Source organism: Gymnoscopelus braueri (genome assembly GCF_963280865.1).
Source record: "Gymnoscopelus braueri genome assembly, chromosome: 19".
Classification (NCBI taxonomy): Eukaryota; Metazoa; Chordata; class Actinopteri; order Myctophiformes; family Myctophidae; genus Gymnoscopelus; species Gymnoscopelus braueri.
The window spans coordinates 33,751,505-33,776,720 of record NC_137621.1 but is presented as its reverse complement, the minus strand read 5'-3'; the positions used below and the strand labels follow the sequence as shown (position 1 = coordinate 33,776,720).

The window sequence follows — 25,216 nt, the reverse complement described above, 5'->3', positions numbered from 1 at the left end:
TATAAAGGATATTGGAAAATATTCACCTACTGTATAATGAATCAAAGTGGTTAAAAGGAATGCAGTTCTTTTGATTGATGTTTGTATTGACAGAAATGCAAACACATGACCATATATAGTATTTGTACATTTCTGTCAAAAGGATGGAACACAAAAAAGCTTGAGAGCTTAACTCATTCAGTGCCACTGGCCAAAATTCATTGTAAAAAAAAAACATTCAGTGCCACATTCAAAATTCATTGTAAAAAAAAGTGCTTAGGAGCCGAGATGCAGCCTTTTTCAGTAAGAAGTTAAACAAGAAGTGAATGGAGCAGAGCATTTTCAAATCATCATATCTTGGGTTCTGAACATTTTTTTCCAAAAAAATAGATTTTCCTTCAGATAATTTTTTTTTACGTTTTAGACGTCCTGTGGCACAGGGCTTATTACAACGGACGTTTTAGACGTCCAGTGGCACTGAATGAGTTAACTCATTAACTGCCAGAGTAATAGTGTAATAGTGTACCACTGCTGCCAGCAAAAAAGATCGATTTTACTGTACCTTTGAAAAATCAGTGACCTCCGTCCTCACGGACATCGCCTCATTACACGCACGGGGTTGTCGTAGTAGAGGGATTTTTTTTATCCACACAGGGTAATCCATTGCACAGTTGCGGCCGTTTGAATGCAGCTTGTTTTTGCCGTAAAGCAAGAGGAACAGAGATATAGCGATTTCCCCATAGGAAATAAACGGGAAGTAAATGAGCTTTTATTTTTTTAAATGACGTCAATTCCGGGTCTGTCGTCATCAGGCAGTGAAAGCATCATTCATACGGTTGATAACAGCGCCATTTGGTGGAAAACCACTAAAAACACAATCTCGTCTTTCTCGTTGGTGGCAGGCGGAGCCTTAGCAGGCAAAGAGTTAAGGAGGACTTAAAAGTTGACAATGGAGCTAAGGAGGACTTAAAAGTTAACAATGGCGCTAATCAAGCTAATGGTGAGTTTTTCTATGTGATTCTACAGATCCCACTCATGTGATTGGTCTGTATCCTGACCTGCTCCCCTCGGACTACCGTAAGCAGCTGCATTACCCCAACCCTTTGCCCACTTTGTCTGGGGCAGAGCTGGAGAAGGCTCACCTGGCTCTCATTGATTACCTCACACAGGTGTGTGTGTTACTTTGCATCATGTCCTCACAAGCACGGATGTACATAGGGTGTATGTAATGTATATGTTACAGTGGGTAAACCCCTGAATCTAGGAAAAGCAGAATGAGGAGCGCTCATTTTTTTCCGCGAGTCGAGGCGGCCGGGTGGGGCTACTGCGGCAAACAAAAAGGGAAGAGAACGGGACGTCGAGCGAGTGAGCGGCCCCAGTTTTGAAAAAAAAAATCGTCCACATTGTTTTGAACATGCCGGCTTAGAAACGCCGTAAAACAAGCTCTCCTCTTTCTGCTTTTCCTAGATTCATGGGTTTCCCACATTCACTGTAACCTATACACAGTAAAATCTGAGATGAGGTCTGTGAAGTCACTGAAGTTTGTGAAATGTCCTCATGTATAGTAGTGAGTGATTGTGTGTTTTGCTTTGGTATTACTTGACTTTGTCTGATGCAAATAAGTGTGTATCAAGTCATTGCCATCGGCCAGAATAAGTGTGATTAGTTTTGTTATTACATTTACAGAAACGCAGTCATCTCGTCAAGCAGCTGAATGACTCTGACCCCTCCACCACCTCTCCACTGATGGAAGGCACTCCAACCATCAAGAGTCGCAAGAAACTCCTTCAAATCATTGACACTACCCTGCTGAAATGCTATCTGCATGTAAGACTAATCTTATTTAGGGTAGAGATCAGTTAGACAATTTCTGGGCAACAGAAGTGAGAGACTCTGATTTAAAAAAGTTTCATGGCATATATTTGCATATGATTAGAGCAACAGTGATGGAGCAACTCCTCTCCTTGGCACTGTCAATTGCCAGGGAGACTAATTCAATAAACATAGTCCCAAATGGGTACCAGGGCTCATTAAAATATAGTTACGTTTATGTAAAATGCCCAGATATGGGGATGTGACCTCATTTTCGGTCCTTGCACATAGAATAAGAAACTCTACTTATTATTGATTATTATTGATGCTGATTATCTTCAATCTTGTGATGTCTAATTTTCCCCCTATAATATCTCCTCTACAATTTGTTCTGATTGTAATATAATCAACATAAGTCCAATCTCTTTGCTTTTTAAAAAGCCTTATTAGGAAATAACTTGATATATGTGTATATATATATATATATATATATATATATATATATATATATATATATATATAATATATATATATATATATATATATATTTCCACTTGGTTCCTTCATACGGACCTATAATGTGACTGATATTCATCATGCTGTCCATTCTTGTCGTTCAGACCAATGTGGCTCTTGTGTCTCCTCTCCTGCGTCTGGAGAACAACCACTGTCACATAGAGGAGAGTGAGTATGTTCTGAAGAAAGCCCACAAATACAGCGAGCTCATCATTCTCTATGAGAAGAAAGGGCTGCACCAGAAAGGTGAGGCCTTTTACAGTACAGAATATAGCAGATGAAATATTATGACGTTGCTGTCGGATGGAAACCTTGTTAATCCAAAAAACGATTTAAGATAGTGAAAATTGTCCATCTACAAGCTCACAATACCTCACCATGTGAGGCGTTTTGCACTCTTGTATGATAACGTAGGGCATTAATTTACGAGAAAACATAAAAAGTTAAAATGTAGAGATAAGAGGTTTCTGCCCGACATCAACAATGTTGTGATTTGGATATGAATATTAATGATAATAGCTACCATACATAGAATGTAGGTCAAGGTGCTTCACAGTATTGAGAATATACAGTATAATAGGGCTTTGACAGTATGGCATTTTTCTTACCATGGTGAAAAATCAACCTACCCTGGCAGTTCAGTGGTTTATCAGTTATATTTAACTATCATTTAGATATTTGCTCAATTAAATACATATTTTTCTCCATTTAAAAATGTGGCATACCAAGTGTTATTCCAGAAGCCCATGGACATATGATGCAAGACAATCAAATATACTGTAACTAAACAATGATTATTGTGTTTATGGTAAGCGTACAGTACATTTTACATATCACACTCCATATTCCTGTAACTTTCAGCAAATAAAATTACAAAATAAAAAATGACTGAATAACCCTAACCCTGCGGTATGCATAACACATAATCGTGGTTATTGTCCCAGCCCTACAATATAAAGTTAAGAAATATGCAGCCACTTTCCAGCTCACAGACTCAACATATCACCTCATTGGACTTCTTCTGCTATTGTATGTCCCTATACTGTATCTTTTGCAATGTTGGTTTCTAGTAATTTTCTCTTCTTTTTACATAAAAAGTGGAAGAAACCTTCTGAGATTAATGATCAAAGAAGTAGATTCACCTTATTGTCACTTAATGATGGAGTAGTCAAACTGCAAGATAATACTGAATTCCTAAGAGTTCAAATTTGCCCATTTGAATTATCTGTCATCTTAGTACAGTAGAATACATCCAGAACCGTGAAACCAGACGAAACATTTCCACATCTGCCTCCACTTTCTGTCAGATTGGGCCTGCTGCAGAAACTGGGGGAGACACATTCATATGACACATGATTGTATCTGGTCTGATTTGTGTTTTCTTAAGCATTTTCTTTGCTGTTTTCCACTTATCGGCCTCATTCACGATGTACAATCACTTTTGATACCATAGCGCTAATGTTAGTGTTTCCATTAGCATAGTCTGATCCATCATTCTTCTTATTTGAATTTGTATGTTGATAGTGATACACACAAAACTCAAGTGTGCACTCATGAGACATGCATATGTGTTTAGAAACATGCATGAAGGCACTTACTGTAGAATGCCTTATTCTTTATGCAAAATCAATCACAGTAGTGCCAAACCTCACTAACATAATGTTTCAATGCCCAAAATTTGCCCATATGGAGATCCCTCATGTCGATCAGTATATTCCCATATATCGGCATATTGGTCTGATTGGCAGTTCTGGACAACCGGATCTCCATATATGCCTATATACACATATCGGTCGGATCAGCAGTTCTGGACAACCGCCTATGCAACCGACTTCATGCTGGCCCCCGCACTCCCTCGGGTCCTCGCTGACACGCACGCCGTTGCCTCACACAGAACTCCATACAGTATATAGGCATAAAAAGGACACAGGCAGATACAGAAATAACCATATATTGTACTGTATGGGTATAAAAGTGACACTGACAGACAAATGGATACAGCGGTTACTGCATAACTAATCAGGTGTGGCATGCATTCCAAACTTGTAGCTATCCTTGGCTGAAAAGGTCCAAATCAAGAACCAGGTCTGGTTTGTGTTCACACTGTCCTGTGTTAAGCGACTCAAAAGCTGTAAACAAATGACACACAGTCTTACCCCGTTCATCTATTGGACAGAATATTTCTAGGGAAAATCACTTCCTTGCCATAGACAACAATGAAGCAACATCAGCGTATTGTGAGAGCTTTCGTTATTTTGATTTTGTATTCCAATCAAATAAGAACAGTGGAAACAGTATGAGCACATGTCAATTAAATGTGCCTCCTACATGACTTAGCCCAAGAAGTCGACAAAGGCACACATTTCAGCACCACAGGGAACGAACAGCAATGGGTGGGTACACACACACACACACACACACACACACACACACACACACACACACACACACACACACACACACAATTTAGGTGTGAAAGGAACCTTAAATATAGTTGAAATAGAAGTAGAGTGAGGCCCATTCTGGGGAGGAAGTTTTGGTGTTTTGAGGGGAACAGTTCTAGCCATGTAAATTAGAACAGTAGGTACAGCCCACCACAGCTTTGAGTTTCCTCACGTGTTTAGAATTAAAACGTTTGTTTTTTTATTTAACCAATTTGTATATTTTAGATTGTATCTATAGTATTTATTGGCACAATGGTAGAATGTGTCATGTATTGTTTTAAATGAGATGAGAATGAGAATACCTAATTCGCTTCGAGGTGTACAAATTTGTAGCAGCTCTTGTTACAGAAGGTCTTCTAACAAGGGGATTTCCATCATCAGAAGGTTTTTATTGCATCCTCCTAGGGAGCCTATGTGTTTTTCCTCTGAGAGGGTTACTGCATTTGGTTAGTTATCATTCACACTAGATCAGAGCTGTCTTAATGTTATTTAGATTCGGATGGTATGCTGTGCTGTTCTCACCGCGACCATGCCTGTTTTTAATCAGCCGAACGCAAATCGTTGATGTAATGCCGATAAATTCTGGCTCACTTTATCCTTCTCATACTTACTTTTTCATGTGCTATTTTCCTCTTTTTATCTTGCCTTTATCTCTCACTCTATTTGATTTCATTCTCTCTCTCTCTCTCTCTCTCTGCCCCTCTTTTTCTTTGGCAATTCAAACCAGCTGTTTGTAGTCACCAATTAAAGTGATTCCTAGGCCAGATCCACTTTCTATTGCAGGAGGAATTATGCAACACAACACTAAACCCTAAACAGATGACATATTGCTACTTTCCGACATACATTCTAATCCCCCCATTTGTTCTCTTCTCCCCCTTCTTCACCTCTCTTTCCCTTCACCCCGTTTTCTCTCTCCAGCCCTCCAGGTGTTATTGGATCAGTCGACCAAGGCCAACTCTCCCTTGAAAGGCCATGAGCGAACAGTGCAGTATCTCCAAAGATTAGGTACAGTAAGCTCAACAATTACGCAAATTTGTTTGTAATGCTGTTTATCTCATGCTGCTTCTGAGTTTGGAAGTTGTAAAACGTTGTTTGGTTGTTTATCAAATCCTAATTACAATGTTTACTAATGCTGTTAAAGACATATAAAGGTAGACACCTCCTCCGGCTCTGAGGCGTCTGTATCTCGGACACCATTTTGGGAGAAGGCAAGCTTCCTGACTACTGGCCAATCGCAGCTTGTCTTTTCCGGGACTTGGCAGAATCTAGTTGTGTAAAAATATAACGGCATATTTTTATACAACTAGGTTCTGACAAGTCCCAGAAAAAACGCGCTGTGATTGGCCAATAGTCAGGAAGCTTGCCTTTTCCAAAATGGCGGGCCGGGATAAAGGTCGCTCCAATGAACTGCAGAGGCCAATGAGCTATCTAGGTTTCTACGTATATGGATGTGTATTTTAGATATACTTTTCTCCCCTAAAAAAACTCCAAAAGTTATGTTGTTTTTTGGCCAATATTTGTATGATTTGACCCATAAATGTTCGGTATGGGTAACTTGTATCCTCCCATGCCACAGGAAATGAGAATATGGGCATCATCTTTGAATTCTCCCCCTGGGTGCTGAAGATCTGTTCAGAGGATGGTCTGAAGGTGAGAGCATGACATAGCTTGACAGCTTGCCTTGACTGATTTCTCCACTCCTTCATTCTTCTTTACCCTAGTGTCTTTCTTCCACAAAACTACACAGTATTTATTATAACAGTCTTGACAGTACGTGAAACAGAAAGCTATCAGGACACCCCTGCCTATTGTTTATTTTTCTTGTCTGTTCCATGACGAAACTGCATGAAACTCCTTTTCCTGACTCAATTTCAGGAATGTGTCCGACTAGAACACTGCCCAATATAGTTTTTCCTTGCATACATTGAATAACCTTAAATGTCCGTTTGTGCCTTTGGTAATGTTTCTTCTTGGTTGATTATATGTGGCTCTTTGTTGAGACATGCTTTTTAGCCTTCTGGCCTGCCCTGTTCAAAGAAAGCACCAATAAATGCCGTTGCTTGTTTTATCTTGTCACGTTTTTTAAAGCCTGTCTCTTGTTTTTTCCAGATCTTTACTGAGGACCTGACGGAGGTGGAGACGCAGCCCAGGGACAAGGTGTTGAACTTCCTGAAGGAGGGCTTTAAGGAGCTGGCTATTCCTTACCTGGAGCACATCATCCACGTGTGGGAGGAGACGGGGCCCGAGTTCCACAACGTGCTGATCCAGCTGTACCTGGAAAGAGTCCAGGGCCTCATGAAGCAGTACCTCAACTCACTGCCTGAGGGTACGAACATGAGGGAGGGTTTGTGTGAAAGGAAATGAACGGGGGCAACGTTAAATTCATACTGCATCATACGATTGTGTCGTTTGCCAAAAATAGCAGACCTACAAGCTCTAAACGTTTGGCTATTGTCGGCTTGGGACAGCATTGTACGACCAAGGCTTTAAGTTAATCACCGACCACATAGCCCGCAGTTTGATTCTGGTAGTAATATAGTATGTACATGCTGTTCTTTTACTGTATAAAAGCACAGAAATAGAGAGATTAGATTCTGGGCTGTATTGCCACACAACAAGAGCCTGTAGTAAATGCCTTGCATACAACATGATTGAATGGAAGCGCTCTGCCACACACTTGCACACATACATTAAGTAGACAAACTTCTGTTTGTCTACTTGCCGTGTTAATTTAACTCTGAGAGTGTACAAATGGACACATGTATACATTCTTAGTTTTACACATATTAGTGGAAAAATAACCGACCATGTCAGATGATAATTTAATTATTAATTATTTCTTAGCAATTATGACTACAATTGTAGACCATTATTTTGCTGAATGTTGTCCTCACTATAATTAATCACGATGATTTTTGGTGGTACAATATGTTTTTGTTGCTTATTGGGGGCATATTAGTGTTCAAATAGTGTGTAATTGTCTGTGGGATTATATTGTTACACTTAGAGCCTGAGGAGAGATGTGTTTTACAATGTTCTAGCTCTCCTTGTGTAATGATGAATGCAGAGACGAGGGCAAAGTACAACAGCTGACCAAATACAATATTTGAATTAATTGCCAAGTTTCACAATTAGATAAATAGTGAAACCTAAAATCATGATTTTCGATTAATTGTGCAGCCCTTATTACAATACCATCGCTGGTTAAACAAACAAACCAACCACCTGGCACGATAGATGGCCAAGCTCCCAGCTGTGTGTTGTTTATCACCATGGATACACACATTGGGGTGACTGAGGGCACTTTCAGGGTACAGCTTCTGCAGTAGCAGTCTCTCTGAACACTTGGTACTTGGCCAGATGTAAAAGTTAATGTGGCTAATATCACATGCAAACAACCAAAAAATAGGCACGATTTTGTGATTATCCAAAAATAGGCTTTAGTGGCTATTTAGTTTTACTGTCCCTGTATATATATACAGGGACTGACCTGAAACTGTGGTCTGGCTTCAATTTTGTAATTTCATTACTAATGGTTAAGCCTAGGAAAAGAGAGGTAACAAAGCCATTCACTTGTCAAAGCTTAGTTACAGCTTCATCCAAGGGCTTATTTGTCCTATTGGAGGATGTGGACTGGATTTCCCTGAATAGGACAGTCTTTTCAGCAAAAAGCTCCCTATTCATGCCTGGACCTCAACCTATTCCCAATAGAAATACAGTATCAACCTCCCTGATTTCTCATGGTGCCTTGGATTACAGTGCCACACATGGATTAAGTTTTCCTCTTTTGCGCTGTCATCCAAGGAGTAGTCTTACACAACTCGGCTTGTGTCAGAGCTCATTATCCACTCCATCCGTCTCTGTGCATTAGACCCATTTAATGTCCATCCAGGGAATGTCAATGCAAATGGTCCTGTTGGCTAACTGTGCCACATTTACAGAGATGCTGATTAATGGGAACTCTGCCGGGAAAATAAACTAACATAAGCAAGGAAATAAATGGCAGGGCTGGGTAACCTGCTAGCCTGCTAGGGTACTTACTGTACATGACACGTGTGTATCAAAAGCACCAGCACAATACACGTCATTGTACAAGTACAGTTGTAAACAATGACTATGACTTAGCAGTGTTCCATTGTCTTTCTCTGTGACATACTGTAGGGGTACCAGCAGTGTTCCATTGTCTTTCTCTGTGACATACTGTAGGGGTACCAGCAGTGGCAGCAGGTAAAGAAGAAGGTGATCTGGGCGAGTTCAGGAACAAGTTGCTGTGTTTCCTGGAGGTTTCCACCAGCTATGAACCAGCAAGACTCATCAGTGACTTCCCCTTTGATGGTAAGTAAGTACTTGGGTTCCCACCTCAACGATAAAGGATCCTGCATTTCAGAGTCGTTGACTGTGTACTGTATACCCTCTATTCATATACCAGCTATAGTCAGTTATGTAACATCCAATTAATAACTAATGGAGAGTCCTTACAACCTTCCAGATTACACCCAAATCAAATTATTTACAGCTTTTCTGTGCTGCCAGGATTTCATGTTATATGATGTAGCTGACAGGATTTCATGTTGTATGTTGTATTCTCATTAAGACATTGAACTGTCACCACAGTAAATACACATACTGTACTATTTTATTTCTAAATGTTATGTAATCCTTTCCTGCACCTTTTGGATTTACCTGTGTTTCCCCACTCTAAGGCCTTTTGGAGGAAAGGGCCTTGCTGCTGGGTCGGATGGGAAAACATGAGCAGGCGCTCTTCATCTACGTTCACATCCTTAAAGACACCCGCATGGCAGAGGAGTGAGTATTTTTAATCACAGCTACAGACTAATCAATACATAATCAACTACAATCTTTTGCTGGCTGCCTGCTTGATGGCTCACACAATTTACTGTAAGCACTGTGAATTATTTTAGAACATGGCCTTTAGTCATGTGTGCTTTATCTGCCTTGTGCGTGCTGTTTCATTACAGTTTAATTTGTTGAATAAATTCAGTCAGTCAAACAGTTAATCAATCCCTATTTTACAAGCAGATTATAACCAGATTAATTTTACAAATTATGTTTTCTCTGTTTTGTCCTGCTGTAGGTACTGTCACCGACATTATGACAAAGTCACGGAGGGAAACAAAGATGTATGTAATGTAGTTTTAACGTCTCATCAGTGTCCAACTTTATGTATTGACCAATAGTTTGTCTTGCATGGCACCATCTGTTTCTCAGTGTGTTGTAAACATTGTAAATAGTTTGCGGGTTTTCCTAAAGTGTGCACCAATGTCACCAAGACAAATTATAGTTATTACATTTATTGCGCTTGGCATTAAAGGCTATTCTGATTCATTCATGTTCCACCTACCAGGATGAGGTAATAGTCTCAGCTAAAGTATGGTTAGGCGGGTGCAGATATGGTTTGACCCAAAAAAAATTGGAACAAAAGGTTTCTCAATGGTTTATTGTAGTATCAGGTGTACTTAATAACATATCAAAAGTCTACCAAAATCGGACCACTAGAAATGTAAAATTTTCAAGATGGCCGCCGCCAGTTCCTTAAAAGACCATTACTCCTCCATTATTCATCCTAGGCAAGTAATTTTGGTGTCTAACCCTATGTTTTGGTGATCTAGGAATCCAATTAGCTTATATAAATTATAGTGAAGTGATTATAAGTACAATTATGTATTGATAAGTACAATTATGTATTAAAAAATTGGTTATAAGGGTATTTATGTAAAGAATTAAGAAACTAGTCCAATATAACAGGACATTTCTCCTTTTCCACGTGACATAATGCCCAGCATTGGTGATTTTACTTATAATTCAAATTCTGTTGAAGCTTTCAACAATTTATTTTGGGAATAAATGCATTATTACTGCGTGGTACTGTGAAATTAGTCAAAACAGGGCAGCCGCGTGAAGGCTCAGTACCGCTAAACCCTATTTTTTTAAAAACTTTTTTCTTTCATGCTTTTGTATTTTACTAGAAGTTCTGCCCGCGTAGCGGGCAGAATTCTAGTACCCCCCCTATCCCCCCCCCCCCCAACCCCCCCAAAGAAAATGTCGTTTGGGGGTACAAAATCATGGGATAAAAACAAAAACAAAAAAGTACTGTACTGTACTGTACGGTCTGTACTGTACTGTACTGTACGGTCTGTACTGTACTGTACTGTACGGTCTGTACTGTACTGTACGGTCTGTACTGTACTGTACTGTACTGTACTGTACGGTCTGTACTGTACTGTACTGTACGGTCTGTACTGTACTGTACTGTACTGTACGGTCTGTACTGTACTGTACTGTACTGTACAAAGCGCAAAACGAAAGCGAAACCTAACAGCATCATGCAAACCAAAAGCGAAACCTAACATGCAACTGACACCGGTGACTGATGTTTTTCCCGCTTTCAGCCAGTCTGCGGATTGTAGTATAGATATTGTTTTTGTATTTTTTTTTATATTTGTTTGTATTTTTCTTTTCTCTTTTTCTTGGATCCACACCAGATTTACAATGAGTTATCACACAATGAGTTATCACACTCTTCCTGGCGGATTCTCACAATTCTCGACTTGACATGGTTCACAAGCAGGCATACATGGCAGTCCGTATTGTCTGCTACTACACCGTTATGTTTGGCAAGCAGTTTTGCAATTACAGTAGACCACATGCAGGAGGCTTTCTGGGGCAGCAGTTTTATTGGTCATAACTGGCACAAAGTGATTGTCCTCCAATCTCCATCCCCAATCCACCGGATTCATGTCACTCTCCATTTCAGTCCACACCATGATCTGGTAATAAACTCTTTGGCAGTGATATTTAGTCAAGGACTCTGTTGGAGGGAGATGTTCTGGGTTGACAAATGATTTGGCAGACACAATTTTCTTGCTAAGAAGTTTGTAGCGCAAAGATGAAAGTGAATCTGTATTCTTGCCACCAAACATAACTGCCATTGCCTTGCTCCCAAGGTCCTCTACCACATTTTTTGCTTGATTTGGGAGCAGATTTGGGAGCAGAAACCCATTCACCATATTGGTGTATGGTAAAGTCAGCATAGAACTGTGCAATGACACCATAACTGTCACCCATTTTCCATGGCAAGCGATGAATCAGGGAGCCACCATCAAGGACATACTGTTCAGTTGGTGGGATAGAATCCAGTATAGTTTTCTTTGATTCCTCGCTTGACAGTTCAGTCACTGCCTGAGCTAGTTGGGGTTTGTCAGCCTTACGGAATATTTATTTGGCTTCAAACAGGGCTGCAGGGAATGGGCTGAGCTCATAGGTCATTACATCTTCCAGTGAAAGGTCTCCGGTTTTTGACATAATCAGAAATCGTTGGAACAACAGAGCAGGATCAATGGTTCGGTCTTTGGTAACTTTGATGCTAGACTCATCTGCAAGGGTTTTTGCCCGGTCTTTGCGTTTGAATGAGATCCCAAAAATGGGCTTTCCAACAATTTTTTCAATGAACTCATTCCCAACAGTCTCAAACTCATGAATATTCACGTCTTCTTTGGCGACTACACCAGTCACAATGTTTCTCAGAGATGGGTCTAGAGAGAATGGTTTAAAAGTGCCACGTTTTTCTTTGATCTTTTCCTGGTCAGCGTGATCTCGTTTCATCCTGGAATCTGTGGATTCTCTGTGTTGCTCACTGGTCGTGTAGATGAGATCATTGAATTCCTGCATGGCATTGTTGTACTAGTTAACTTGAAATGGGAGACCATTTCAAAGGGTTTTAATAGAGTCACAAACTAAATATTGGAATTCACAATTATCTAATTGTATCTCTGCAATTTGGACAAGTCCAATGGATTCCTAGGCCCCAAAAACCTACGGTTAGACACAAAAAGTACTTGTCTAGGATAAATAATGAAGGAGTTAGGCTGTTTTAATGATTTTTTTGGGCATCGTGGACGCCATCTTGAAAATAACACCTTTCCAGTGATCAAACTTTGGTAGACTTTTAGTAGGTTATTCAGGACACCACATACTACAGAAAACAGTTGAGAAACCTTTTGTTCCAATTTTTTTTGGGTAAGGTGCTTTTTTTTCATATATGCACCCGCCTAGGTAGACACATAACACATTTTCACAGAAGGAATATCTGAGTAATAATGACAAGAATGGAGGACATATCTATGTGTGTCAAGTGCTTGATTTAAGATACTGATCGGTTTGTGATACAGTATGTCCGTATGTACAGCTATATTATGATTTATTTCTTTTTTTTTATTGATTTTTGTTTATTTAAGTGTCAAGCCCAGCCCATATGGACTTACAGGACACTTTTGCATTTCATTTGACATAAACAATGAACCGACATAATTATTCACAAACAATGAACAAACAAATAACAAACTAGGACACTCAAGCTTCATACTGCACATAGCAGATTACATAAATACAACTTAAAGTACAACATTGGGCCTGTTACCTCACATCTTAGCAGAAGACCTATTTGAAAAGATGAGATTGTCTTCTACTCCAGGCTCAACTATGGATTGTGTCATCTATCCCAATTGCACTGTGCCAGTATATCCATAATGTGCTGTTAAAATCTGTGCATTCCTATTGCCAATAGACTGTATATCTCTATAACAAAATCCACAAAGACAAAAGCCAAGTATTGTATGTCTTAATATGTTAATTTTAATACTGTGGGTGTTTAAATGTGGGCTACTGTGGAATTGAATCAGTTTTGACAACATGGAAGCTAGTGCTGCACAATTAATCAAAAAAAGATTGTGATCTCGATTCAGACACATTGCAATCTCGATTTTAAATTATGGCGATTATTTATTTATTTTGCTTAATATTTTTTTATTTACAAGAGAATTGTGTGAGAATCGTGATCTCAATTCTTATGGAGGAAAATCGTGATTCACATTTGAGCAAGAATCGTGCAGCACTAAGGAAGCAACTATTAACCCCTGTGTTTCTTACCCGTGTAGGTGTATCTGTCTCTGCTGAGGATGTACCTGTCTCCTCCTGACGTGCACTGTCTGGGGCCTATCAAGATGGAACTATCAGAGCCTCAGGCAAACCTCCAGGCTGCCCTGCAGGTCCTGCAGCTGCACCACAGCAAACTCAACACCACCAAGGTACAACACACATTACTAAGATTATCATGGAGTCCAAATTGAAATTGAAATTTCAACCCCCTTTTGTAGTAAAAAAAAAAAGAAGAAAAATCATAGCAAAATGATTTTCAAATGTATTGTAAATAAACAATTTTAAAATAAGCTAAAATGTTTTGGAGATTTTGGGGAAGTCTGCAAACTTGCTCTGTAACAGTAGCTGCAAGAGAAGTCATAGACATTATTTTGTTTGCAGTATTATCATCGATGATGCACACCTTTCTTACCACTTCAACGTCTAAAAGGAAATATCTTGACATTTGGTCTTAAGTTTTTAAGCTGTCCAACTTAAACTGTTACACCGTTACAAACTAAACATTAGAGTGGGAAATTCAAGATTATAGCTAGCCTGCCTAACATAAGCAAGAGCACTGTTTCTCTGTGGATTTTGCTTTGCACATCATTATTTGGCCTATGATTAACATATCTAATAAGTAATGCTTGAACAGTGTCTGTAGCATGAGAAGAGAGGTGTCTCCCCCAGTTGCCTTTGGGAAAAACAAAATAAAATGCTATTCTATGCAAATAAATGATCTGTCTTCATAGATGGGAAACCAATGTCACATAGATAGGTGGCATTTTCATGAAAACATTTTTTAATCGTAAACTTCTTCTATTTGTCTTTTCTGTCAAAAGACAGCACAAGAAAAGCCCATACAGTATATAAAGCAGAATGCACTGTATACATACTTTGCAGCAATAAAGAATGCATTGAATTTCAGTTGGACTAAAGGTATGGTTGCTTCATTGGAATGGACAGTACGCTGGAGAGAGGAAGTAAAGTGAGGGAAGGAGAGAGACTGAGGTGTGAGACACAGGCCATTAACTTGCTGAGAGATACAAAGAATCTTATTGGAGTAGCATAGCTTATTATGCTATGCTACTATAAGATGTGGGCTGCCCTGTCTTCAATGCTTTGTAACATCAGGCTTGATTGAAATATCATTTGCATATAAATCTTGGTTTGTATCTTGGAGTCCCAAATGGAACCCCCATTGGGGTTTACCACACTGGCAAAATTGTAGTAATTTAATACTGTAAGTTGTCCATCGCATGACAAGTATGCTAAAGAGATGTTTTAAATACTTTGCCTACTTTGTCTCATCCTTCTGCACTGAATCAGATTGTGCCTTGGCTGAACCCCACTCATCTGGTACTTTGAGCAGGGTAAAACTAATTACAAAAATTACTTGCAGATACTCTTTGACCTATGTGTCTTTATTAATCACCCCTTTGCTCGTTTGAATCATACTGCTGGTTGAGACAAGCTGTCTAGGCACACGTGATGTTGATCCATATGGCAACCATATGGTATTAGCTGTCATAACAAAGAACACCATTAGACAGCCCGGCATTTAAGTTGGAATTAATCAGGGGGTGTCGCATTGGAATTTTGAATGTAGACTGAACTGAACTCAGTACTTGCAACATATGTTTTATAGGCCTACTGGTGTTCAAGAGAGGCAAGGCTTTCTCTTTTTCGGAGCAATCCCTCTTGATTGACAAGATTCCACAGAGGAATTGACATACACATACTTATAGTTGCCAGCAGGCTTTGATTAAATTCCTGCAATCCTGAACTACAACAGACGCAGGTTTACGTGTAGGGTCTTTGATGCATTACTTGCACGCCTTAGATGTAGGTCCTTATCATATCGTTGCTGTCCGGCAAAAAACACAGCTAACTAAATTTTTCCGCTTTTGCATTTTTTTTTAAACATAAATCAGTGCTATTGAACACCCTTTACGTCTGTGTGTTGATTTAAATAATATTGAACCAATGGAAAGTATTCAAAAGTGCTTCTGACAAAAGTGCTTCTGACAAAACCAGCTAACTTCATTGGATCCTCAAACTTTCTGCTAAACCAGCTAAGTCCACCAAAGGGGGGTGGAGTTTGCTGGTTCTGCTGACTCCAGGCTCCACCCCACTTTGACCTCCAACCTCATTGTGAGCTTGGAGGTAGATTTAGCTGTACTACTAACAAAACCTAACTCCACTTTTTGTTTAGTTTGTCATTTCCTGAAAAATTAACATTTTGGAGTCGGCTGGTTTCTGCCAGACAGCAGAGATATACTATATCTGTCATCATAAATAGAATAGTAAGCTAAATGAAAACCATTTGGTTCTTGAGGTTTCTAGCTGCCCCAACAGGCTACAGACAATACTTTGTATTCACAATGTCCCAGGCTCAAATCCGGCATATGACGTACTTTATGCCACATTTCCTTTCCCCTGTGTCTCCAATCTGTCCCCTCACTCACCACTCGCGCCTAAAATGTTTTCTTTGTCTCTGTGTTTTGAATAGGGAAGTTGGGAGTAGAGCCCAATCAATGTCAGATTTTTGGATCCAATACCAATCAGGATTTTGCAGAGTCGTAGACTGTTTTGACCGATATTTTTAGCAAAAGTGCAAAATCTTGAAATCTATTTGAAAAACATAATTTGATTAAAGTTTCTATTAGAGGGCATTTAACGTATAACTTCAAAACATTTCCATACTGTGGGACTTGACGTCTGCTCTTTGAGGTTCCAGGGTATACAGAGTCATTACAACCGTTAAAGAGAGGTGACTGGGGTGAATTGCTTTTACGGAGAGAAGCCTTCTGAATAAGCACCTTACAGACAGAATATCCTAAAGAGTTCAACGAAGAAATGGTGCTTAGTTGTTTTTTTTTAAATAAATTGTAGATTAATAAGTGGTTTGTTCTGATTCACAAGGTGGTATTTTCAGAGTAGTATTGTCTATAGATTTAGTTACATTAAATGCATCCATTGGCCTTTGCCTTAAATTTTAATATCCTAAAAGGATTTGAAGGGAGTGATGGTGATCTTTTCATTTTAGTTGAACATTGAAAAAAAGTTTTAAAAAAATCCCAATTAGCCAATCTACAAACTCACAACGCATCACATTATGATGGGTTGTGAGCTTATATATCTGCTATTTTAGAAAAGGTTTTAATTTAAAAAAGAATCGGGACACATTGGCTGCATAAATGCCCATGTTGTCAAATAATGGACAATGTTGATAGACCGACAGATCGGTCAGGCTCTAGTTGGGATTCCACTATCATTTTATGAGACACAGAGAGAGAAAAAGACTTTACAGGAAAGTGAGACTAGAGAAGTATTCAATCCTAGGCCAAGGGAAGGCCCACTCATGGGTGGCCCAAATGCGGAAGTCTCTGCCACTTCACCAACACTGAGAGCTCTGTGCTTTCAGCATTACCAAGTGACAGCCTGCCAACTGCAGAGGATCACTCAACATACTGTACCTGTACTGTAGTGGCCAAGCAATGGAAACCTCACCTTTTTGTGGAATGAAAACAGTCTCTCGGTAGACTGTGTTTTGCTTCTCTCCATATCTTATCACATAGAGCGAGAGCTGCAGTCTAATTAAAGGACCTCTATTGAATCTGTGTAAATATTTTAGTAGCAGAGGTGCTCGTCTTTAAGTATTTATCTCTAATGGAATGTGCCACAGCACAGTGATACTGGTGAAATCATTTTATTTTTCTTAACACTTTTTGTGAACATTTTTTGTTTTTTTGTTTTACTTAGCCACACAGTAAAATGTACTGTATATATTATATCTGAGTTGTACACTCTGAGTTAAATTAACACAGCTTGTAGATCGCCTATTTTAACTATTTTAAAATGTTTTTCAAAACAGTAAAAAATGCCTAAAGAGTTTAGGCATAAGGGGTAAGGCCCTTTGAGCTCTATTTTATTCCAGACTGGCTAAATCCACTATTTGTGCTGGCTAAATCCAGATGCCCTTGCCTTTAAGAGAAGACTGCGCAAGCCATTATCCCCAATGCAATCTTCGTGCGCTCTCTCCCTCGCTGCCGGTGTTGCCAGGTCTGCTTAAGCCACGTTGGGCTTGTTTTTCTGTGAAGTTGCTTGTAAATAATGGTAGTTGCGGTTGTGAGCTTGTAGATTGGCTATTTTCAAATAGCCAACATATATAAATATGCAATAGCCGACATATATAGGTCTGAAGTGCTCATGTGGCCTATAGTCGCTTCTTTTTTTTCTCCGACATGTCCATTGCAGGCGCACTCTACCAAACAAATTTGGCATTGCGGGTAGTTTTAGATTCCCCTATGCGCTTTCCCAAACGTATGTGGGCAAAATACCACTTCTAGGGATAACGCAACAACACGCCCATGGTCATACCTCCAGGTGCAAATAACAGTCGGCATAATGAATAGCGGGTATAGAGGCCGCAAGATACCGTTTAGGGACAATGCCAGCTCCCTTATCCGTAATTCACGGTTAGTGGTCGGCGGGTGAGGGTATAACCTTCGCAAGAATAGGGCCCTTTGTCTGCACCTCTTTTCCCTCTATACCAAATATCTTCGCCGAAAATAGCTCATCCGCAAGCTCACAACGCGTCTCTCATTGTGATCTTGTAGATCAGCCATTTTCGCCAAATGTTTGCCCCAGAATAGCGACGCTGGTTTCATGTTGAGGAGACTGTAACCCAGAGACCACTGCTCTCTCCCCCCCTCCGTCATCTCGTCTAGCTTCGCTTCTCTCTTGCTCAGTGCTCCCTCATTGATTATAATGGTACTGCACTTTCATTTCCCTTGGCTCTGCTCCGTGTCTTCCTTGCCAAGATTACAAGAAGACGGGAGAGCAAACACAACGTTGTGATGCTGAGGCAGTGTGCGGCTGACGCCCGCACCATGCCCAGCCGCACACAATGTGGTGGTGTGTAGACTCCCACTGTGCCACAGACATCTCGCAGCCCAGAGCCTCTACAAGTCCCTGCCAATGTGACTAAATCCATTTACACTTTGAAGAGCCTCCTGGGAGAACATGCGGATGCACTGAGAAGGCGGTACTGGGAATGTAGGGCCAAATGCCAATGTGCACAACTTTGATCCCATTGCCTGTCAGAGGGGCTGTGTTGTGTTGAGCTGTAGCGTGTTTACCTTTACTACAACCGCCCTATACAGCCCTGCAGTTGTGATGGAGTCCATATGGAGTGGGGTTCACACTGTATTAGCTCAGCACTGTACAGCCACACAGCAAGAAAGTGATTGACACCTTTGGCTCTCACCTCTCCCATGGCGAGAACATGAGCATCCACTGAGGATAAACTGGGAGTAATGGCGTAAGCCATATGTTGTTTGGTCCATCTCACTATTATGGACATTCATTTTTTTTTCATGGACCAACAGAGTTACAAATGGGTAAAAAAAGAACTAAAGATTGTAGCATTTTTCCGAGTGAGAAACCATAAGAGACGAGTGTCTGTATGACTGTTTCCTTTAGTGAGTTACACTTCCCATATAATTCATAGGAGTTTCAGTCTGGGGTACCATGATAACAATGTGTAATACACGCCTCTGTCTCTCATCTATCCTGAGTAGGCTACCCTCAAAAGTGACTAAATGCATTTAGGCTTTAAAAAGTCTCCCATGAGGACATGGACGTCTCGTCTAAGAGTGAGGAACCACTGAGAAGGACAAATTTGGATGGTGATATTGGCCACATGTTTGAGTCTGTCTCGTTAAGTTGGAATTTAGATCACAGTGGGGTGGGGGGGGGGGGTTCTGTTCAGTTGCCGAGTGTAAAAATTGACATTTTATACTTTATACTGTATATACTTTTCTAAACAGGATTTTATTGCATAGAACAAGAATGTGTTACACACATCTTTGGCCTTCACCTCCCCTGAATGAATTCCTACCAGAGTGATTGAATGCAGTTAGACTTTGAAAAGTTTTCCAGGACAAGATGAGGAGAAATTGGTAATGATGATGTTGGCCAAACCATGTAGTCAGTCGAATGTGTGTAGCTTTACATCATACCGTTCTTCAGGGTGACTGTTTTAAATTTTTATCACTGTTAGTCTGTTTCCATAGTAGCTAGCTCCTCAGATCCCTTGACCGTGATTACATAAAATTAAGTTTTATTTATGTCCAGGGGAAAATTGTGCCATTGCAGGGGCAGAGAATAATGCAAAAATACAATAATAATTAAATGCTCTAAAAGCTTTATATGAAAATTAAATGACGATGATACAATTGAAAAGGAACACTTTTCAAGTGTAAACTCTTCCTCAGGCAGCAAGAATCTTTAACAGTAGAAACGTATTACTGATCTGTGTGTACAAAAGGCTGTTCTTATTGTTTCTGTAGCATATTTGAGGGTACTGTATAAATAAGTATTCCTTGGCATTATCCAGTGGCCCTCCACTTTTTATGTGGACAACTCCAAAGGAACACATTTGATCTAGTTCAAATTATATTCTTAAGTTCTTAGAATATAATTTCAAAATTCTTCGTCTTGTTTTCAGTTAAACATCATATGAAGACAAATTTGAATAGGTCAGTCAGGTGTCTGTAGAAGGCCTTTTAATATGGTCTGGTTTGCCCTAGGCTATCAACCTGCTACCGGCGAACACCCAGATCAGAGAGATCCGAGTCTTCCTGGAGAGTGTACTGGAGGAGAAGGCCCAAAGGAAACGCTTCGACCAGGTGCTGAAGAGTCTGCTGCAGGCCGAGTTCCTCAGGGTGAGACGGAGGGTCCATTTAACTGTTAAAGTGTTTGTTTATTTTTGGAGGGGTTCTCCCGTGGATTGATACATTTGTCTTCTGTCTGCTTTTCATTGTCTTTTTTGTAATAATATTTACTACGACTACTACTACTAATACTACTAATTAAAAAATCTGCTTTTTTGTGTAATACATTTCTAAAGTAAGGCTTCATTATCTGCAAAAAATTAAAAAGATAGCCAGAAAAAAATGAAAACTGGAAAATACAGTACAGTGATGACTAAGGCTTAAGAAGTGACTTGTTCTCAGAATCTCTCTGCGGATTAATAACGTTTGGGTCTAGGACATGTTTTACGTTGCTGTCCCTGTTAAAGAGTTCTTCAGGGTGAAATTAGGTCATCTTTATTCATGATCTGTTTTTTCCCCTCAATTTTCCCTTAGGGGATTACTAAAGTTTCTATCTACAGCTAACTTGCAATTTGTTTTATGTGGGCCTTTAAAAGAGATTAAAGTCTCTGAAGTTTCACTCCTTAAAATAAAAGCGTAAACTAACACAGCTTCCATTTAATGCGGTTATCTGCTGATTGTGGCTGAATAAAATATAGAGCCATTTTCTGCTGATTAACTTTAAGATATATCTGCTTTATTGAGACAGGACAATGTGAGCAGAAAGTCGTAGGCTGGAAATGAAATTTAATTAATTAATTTGTCAGGTGCTGGTCTGATTTATTTCCTCTTTTTTTTATATATATACATATATTTTTCATAATACAAAATGTATTGATTTAGCCATATAATAGTCCCAGAAAGGACAAATAACAGCATGGGTTACTGTGACATCAAAGAATACATTTATCAGAGCATTCACATAAGAAAATCACATAAGAATGAAGATTCTGTAAAAAAAAGAATAGGAGGGGGAGGCGCGTAGAAACGGCTCTCTCTCTCTCTCTCTCTCTCTCTCTCTCTCTCTCTCTCTCTTGTCAACTGTGTCTTCACTTACTTAGTTTCTCTTCTGTCTGTGCGTAGGATATAGAGAGAACATTTAATTAGGGACGATTTTTTTTCGCCCTAAGTCCCACATTTAATATTGAAAGTGTGTATGATATTAACGCTTGAAGATCCAATTCTAGCTAGGGTAAGGTTTGGAAACATTTATCCTCAGATTACTACAGTTAGGACTGGAAATAATCTGAATATACTGTACTGGTCGACCTGTCCAGTCAGGTCAGTGCTCAAGGAAATCTTCACCAGAGCGCCTATTGTTGTTAAGTCATTGTTTTGCACAAACATCATGTCTCTCTCTTCACGTTGGTCTGTACCCTCTCTATTATCAGGTTCAGGAGGAGCGAATCTTCCACCAGCAGGTGAAATGTGTCATCACAGAGGAAAAAACCTGCAGGGTGTGCAAGAAGAAAATAGGGAACAGGTAACACTGTTAGCATTATCATTTTATCTATTATATAAAGTCTATGTTCACGTGTGGTGTTTTTATCTGCTTGCCGAGATAAAAACCTTTTTTAGGCGAGCGCCTTGCGTTTTCAGCTAGGAAGAAACGCTTTGGTGGATAAACAGCCTAATCGTGCTTATATCATACACAAGTCTTGACCAAGCACTTCTCTGTCATAGGAACACCCTAGGGTAAAAAGAAAGATGGAAATGTTCTCTCTCTCTGTGTGTTTATCCCTCTAGTGGTTGTGGACAGCTAAAATGCTGAAAATCTAAATGGTGGTCTCCCAAATTTACTTTGAGAGACCAAAGTAAATATCTATTAGAATCTTATCTGTGTAAGAGTATCAGCTATGGTAAATGCCTAAACACCTAAAATGTATCTCTCTCTCTCTCTCTGTCCCCTCAGTGCATTTGCTAGGTACCCCAACGGGGTGGTGGTCCATTACTTCTGCTGTAAAGACCGCACGGTGTGCCCGACTGAGCAGTAACACCCTTCTATCTGTTAAACATGAGCCATGCCTGGGGGTGGTCATGTGACATTGACTGTTTACTAGTAAACAGTACCCCCCCTTCCCTGCATTCTCCCAGTGGACTCCCCTGTTCAATCATCTATGAAGAAGAGATGTGCTGGAAGGTAGAAAGGGGCACCACTTGTAGCTGAGCTGTGGAGTAGGACTCAATTCACACAACATATGTCATGCAGACGCAGCGCCACACAGCGTCATACAGCACCTTGGTCACATGCATGTTTAATGAAGCGGGAGGGTGCACCTAACACTGACAGTGTGGGTGGCAGGCACTACCTGGTGAACTGCACAGAGAATGGAACCCCCTAACCCTGGCAGAGTTGGTGCCACAGTCTCTACCCGTCGAGCAAGACAGGGAATGGTACCCGTCACCCTGGCAGAGTTGGGGCCTTGCTCTACTCATTGTGACACACATGGACTCTTTCTAGAAGTGTGGGCATTGCTCACTTACTCCTCTCTCTCTCTCTCTGTTTTTCTGTACACAAGGAGCTTGGTGGAATGTGTCCAGCAGAGAAAGAGAGAGCGACGTTGACATTTAAAAGCATGTGTCACTGTAACGCTAGAGGGGATTCATTCCCCTGCACCTTTGCCTTTTGAAGAGAATGGTCACTATTGACAGGAGACTCTCAGAGGAACTACTAAATAATAAAATATCGTCCCTGTTCTCGGATGCATGGGGACAAGTCAAAGCTTCTTCCTCATCTTTTTACTTTTTTTCTTTCTCTTGTCCTTGCACTCTGTAGGCCCCGACCACTGCTTAATACGCCATAGACTCTACAGAACTGCTCTGAAATGCCTTGTGTGACTCCTAAGATTGTACTCGCAGTGATTTCAGCCATGTTTTTGTTTTTTTTCCTAACATATTTTTTCATTATATATTTGTGTTGTGATATTTGCTATAGGCCTAAACAAAACCTCACTTATCTCATGTGTACTGTTGTTGCAGTCAGTGTGTGTCTCTCGAGATATTTGAATAGGCCAAGGAGAAGCTGTGCTCTTCCATGGTCCACGTGTGCAGCCATGCTGCTTTTAGCTGGCTTTGTTTTGGTTTTGTTCCATAATTCATTAGGTCATGTTTCAGCGCTGGTTAACACAAAATATTGATGCAAACAATAGTCCGCACTCACAAACGTAACCTTTCAGATGATTTATTAAAGTGCACATTAATGGTCAGACACAAGCACGTTTCAGCACAAAGCCTTTGTCAGTGTCTTTTCCTAGACCTGGAAGTGACCCCTATTTATAGACAATCAATTGAAGTGTACAAAATAAATGAATACAAACAAATAACAAAATATAGACATTCTTAAATGTTTCGCATGTGTTCTATTGGTTTGCTTTTAATTTTGTTCAATCATTTCATTTTTCTTTACACTTCAAAGATAATTTACACCTTACTCAGTTACCGCTTCTTTTTTTCTTTTCTAGGCAGATCACAAATGTTTGGCACTTTAAATTTGAATGGATGTCCTGTTTATTTATTAATGCTTTAGCCTCACAAGAACTGTAGAGACAGATAGGTCATAAGTTGAGACTTAAATGTATGATGAATGTGTGTGTGGCAATATTATAATCAAATACTTATATCAACCGTCCGGCCATGTGGTAATTTAAGAAGCAGGATTGTTAGTTAGCCAGATGACTGTGGAAGAATAATTAGACATGGCTCTCAAATTGTTATATTTTTAGCTTTTTCTGATACTCCAACTAGAGTGACTTACATTGAGTGACCAGATAGGAGTTCAGTTGAGGATTTGTGATTTAGTGGTCTCTGATAGACCACTATTTGAATAATTGATAAAAATGAAACTAACACATTGTGATTTGGGGATATCTTATTGCAATATAGGGTACTGCACCAAACAATCTCCCATTATGAGTTATCCGACTGACTCACCCAGCTTCTTAAAATACTCCCACTGAGACGTTTACTGAGGGTCAAGACTGTTCAAGTCATTTTATTATCCAAACTTTGGATTGTGGTACCACTGAGTATACTGTATAGGTTGTGTGTTTGAGGGTTAAATGAAGTTTTCTTATGGAAGATATTTTATTTCTGAAGAACGACACAGCAGATACTGTGTGTCTGTTTGGCTTAAATCAATAAACGCATTTCCACTTGAGTTTGTGTCTGTGAGAAACATTGGGTAAGAGTGATACTACTGGCGTTCAATATGTTTGTCGTGTATTGGATTTTTTTTTCAGACGACGCGTTCAAGTCACTGTCGTTAATTCCCACTCACAAATTGGTAAGTGGAAAGCATGACTTCCAAGCTCTTGGAAAAGTTTGCCTTCATTGTTAAATATCACACGTAACATTTATGTGCATTCTTCTCGTGAATACATGGGGGAACACCATACGACTTGAATACATCGATAGACCTAATAATGGGATAGTGAAAAGAATGAGAGCCATCCTTTGATTCACCTGTCATCTCATCTGCAGAAATTGACCAGGTTCCCCCTCTCCGAATATGATGTCTGAAAAGGGAATTCACCATCCAGATCACTACAGTAACCTAAAGTGCAAGGACACTTTGGTAGAGGTTTGGGTTGTGAACTTACCTTGCCATGATGTCACTCCAAAGGTGAGTAAACAAATGTGCTGTTTGTTTTGCGTTTTTGGTTACAACCACGCACAAGGTTTTGTGATGTTGTATATTGGCAGAATCAGCTTTGTTTGCGTTTGTTTACTGGCTAAAGGAGTGACTTTGAGAGCTGTTTCACCAAACAATGCAAGTCAATGAGGAGCTTATTTTGAATTATACATTTCTAATAAATGGAGCAACTATTTTTGATGTCTCGCTCACCTTTGTCCTTGCACTTGAACCACACG

At 39.8% G+C, this 25,216-nt stretch overlaps 1 protein-coding gene across 2 annotated transcripts in view; it reads left to right on the top strand.

Moving 5' to 3' along the window:
* Positions 1-24,503, top strand: part of vps39 (VPS39 subunit of HOPS complex) — a 33,453-nt gene extending 8,950 nt beyond the window's left edge. For both annotated transcript variants that reach the window (XM_080413233.1, XM_080413232.1), the window contains exons 12-24: positions 1,006-1,148; positions 1,666-1,806; positions 2,412-2,553; positions 5,673-5,759; positions 6,331-6,404; positions 6,864-7,080; positions 8,961-9,089; positions 9,458-9,560; positions 9,850-9,895; positions 13,709-13,858; positions 20,285-20,419; positions 21,739-21,830; positions 22,260-24,503. In XM_080413233.1, the coding sequence (XP_080269359.1) occupies positions 1,006-1,148; positions 1,666-1,806; positions 2,412-2,553; positions 5,673-5,759; positions 6,331-6,404; positions 6,864-7,080; positions 8,961-9,089; positions 9,458-9,560; positions 9,850-9,895; positions 13,709-13,858; positions 20,285-20,419; positions 21,739-21,830; positions 22,260-22,341 (1,541 nt within the window). In that variant the 3' untranslated portion in view covers positions 22,342-24,503. The remainder of the gene's footprint in view (positions 1-1,005; positions 1,149-1,665; positions 1,807-2,411; positions 2,554-5,672; positions 5,760-6,330; positions 6,405-6,863; positions 7,081-8,960; positions 9,090-9,457; positions 9,561-9,849; positions 9,896-13,708; positions 13,859-20,284; positions 20,420-21,738; positions 21,831-22,259) is intronic.
* Positions 24,504-25,216: the final 713 nt, after the last annotated feature.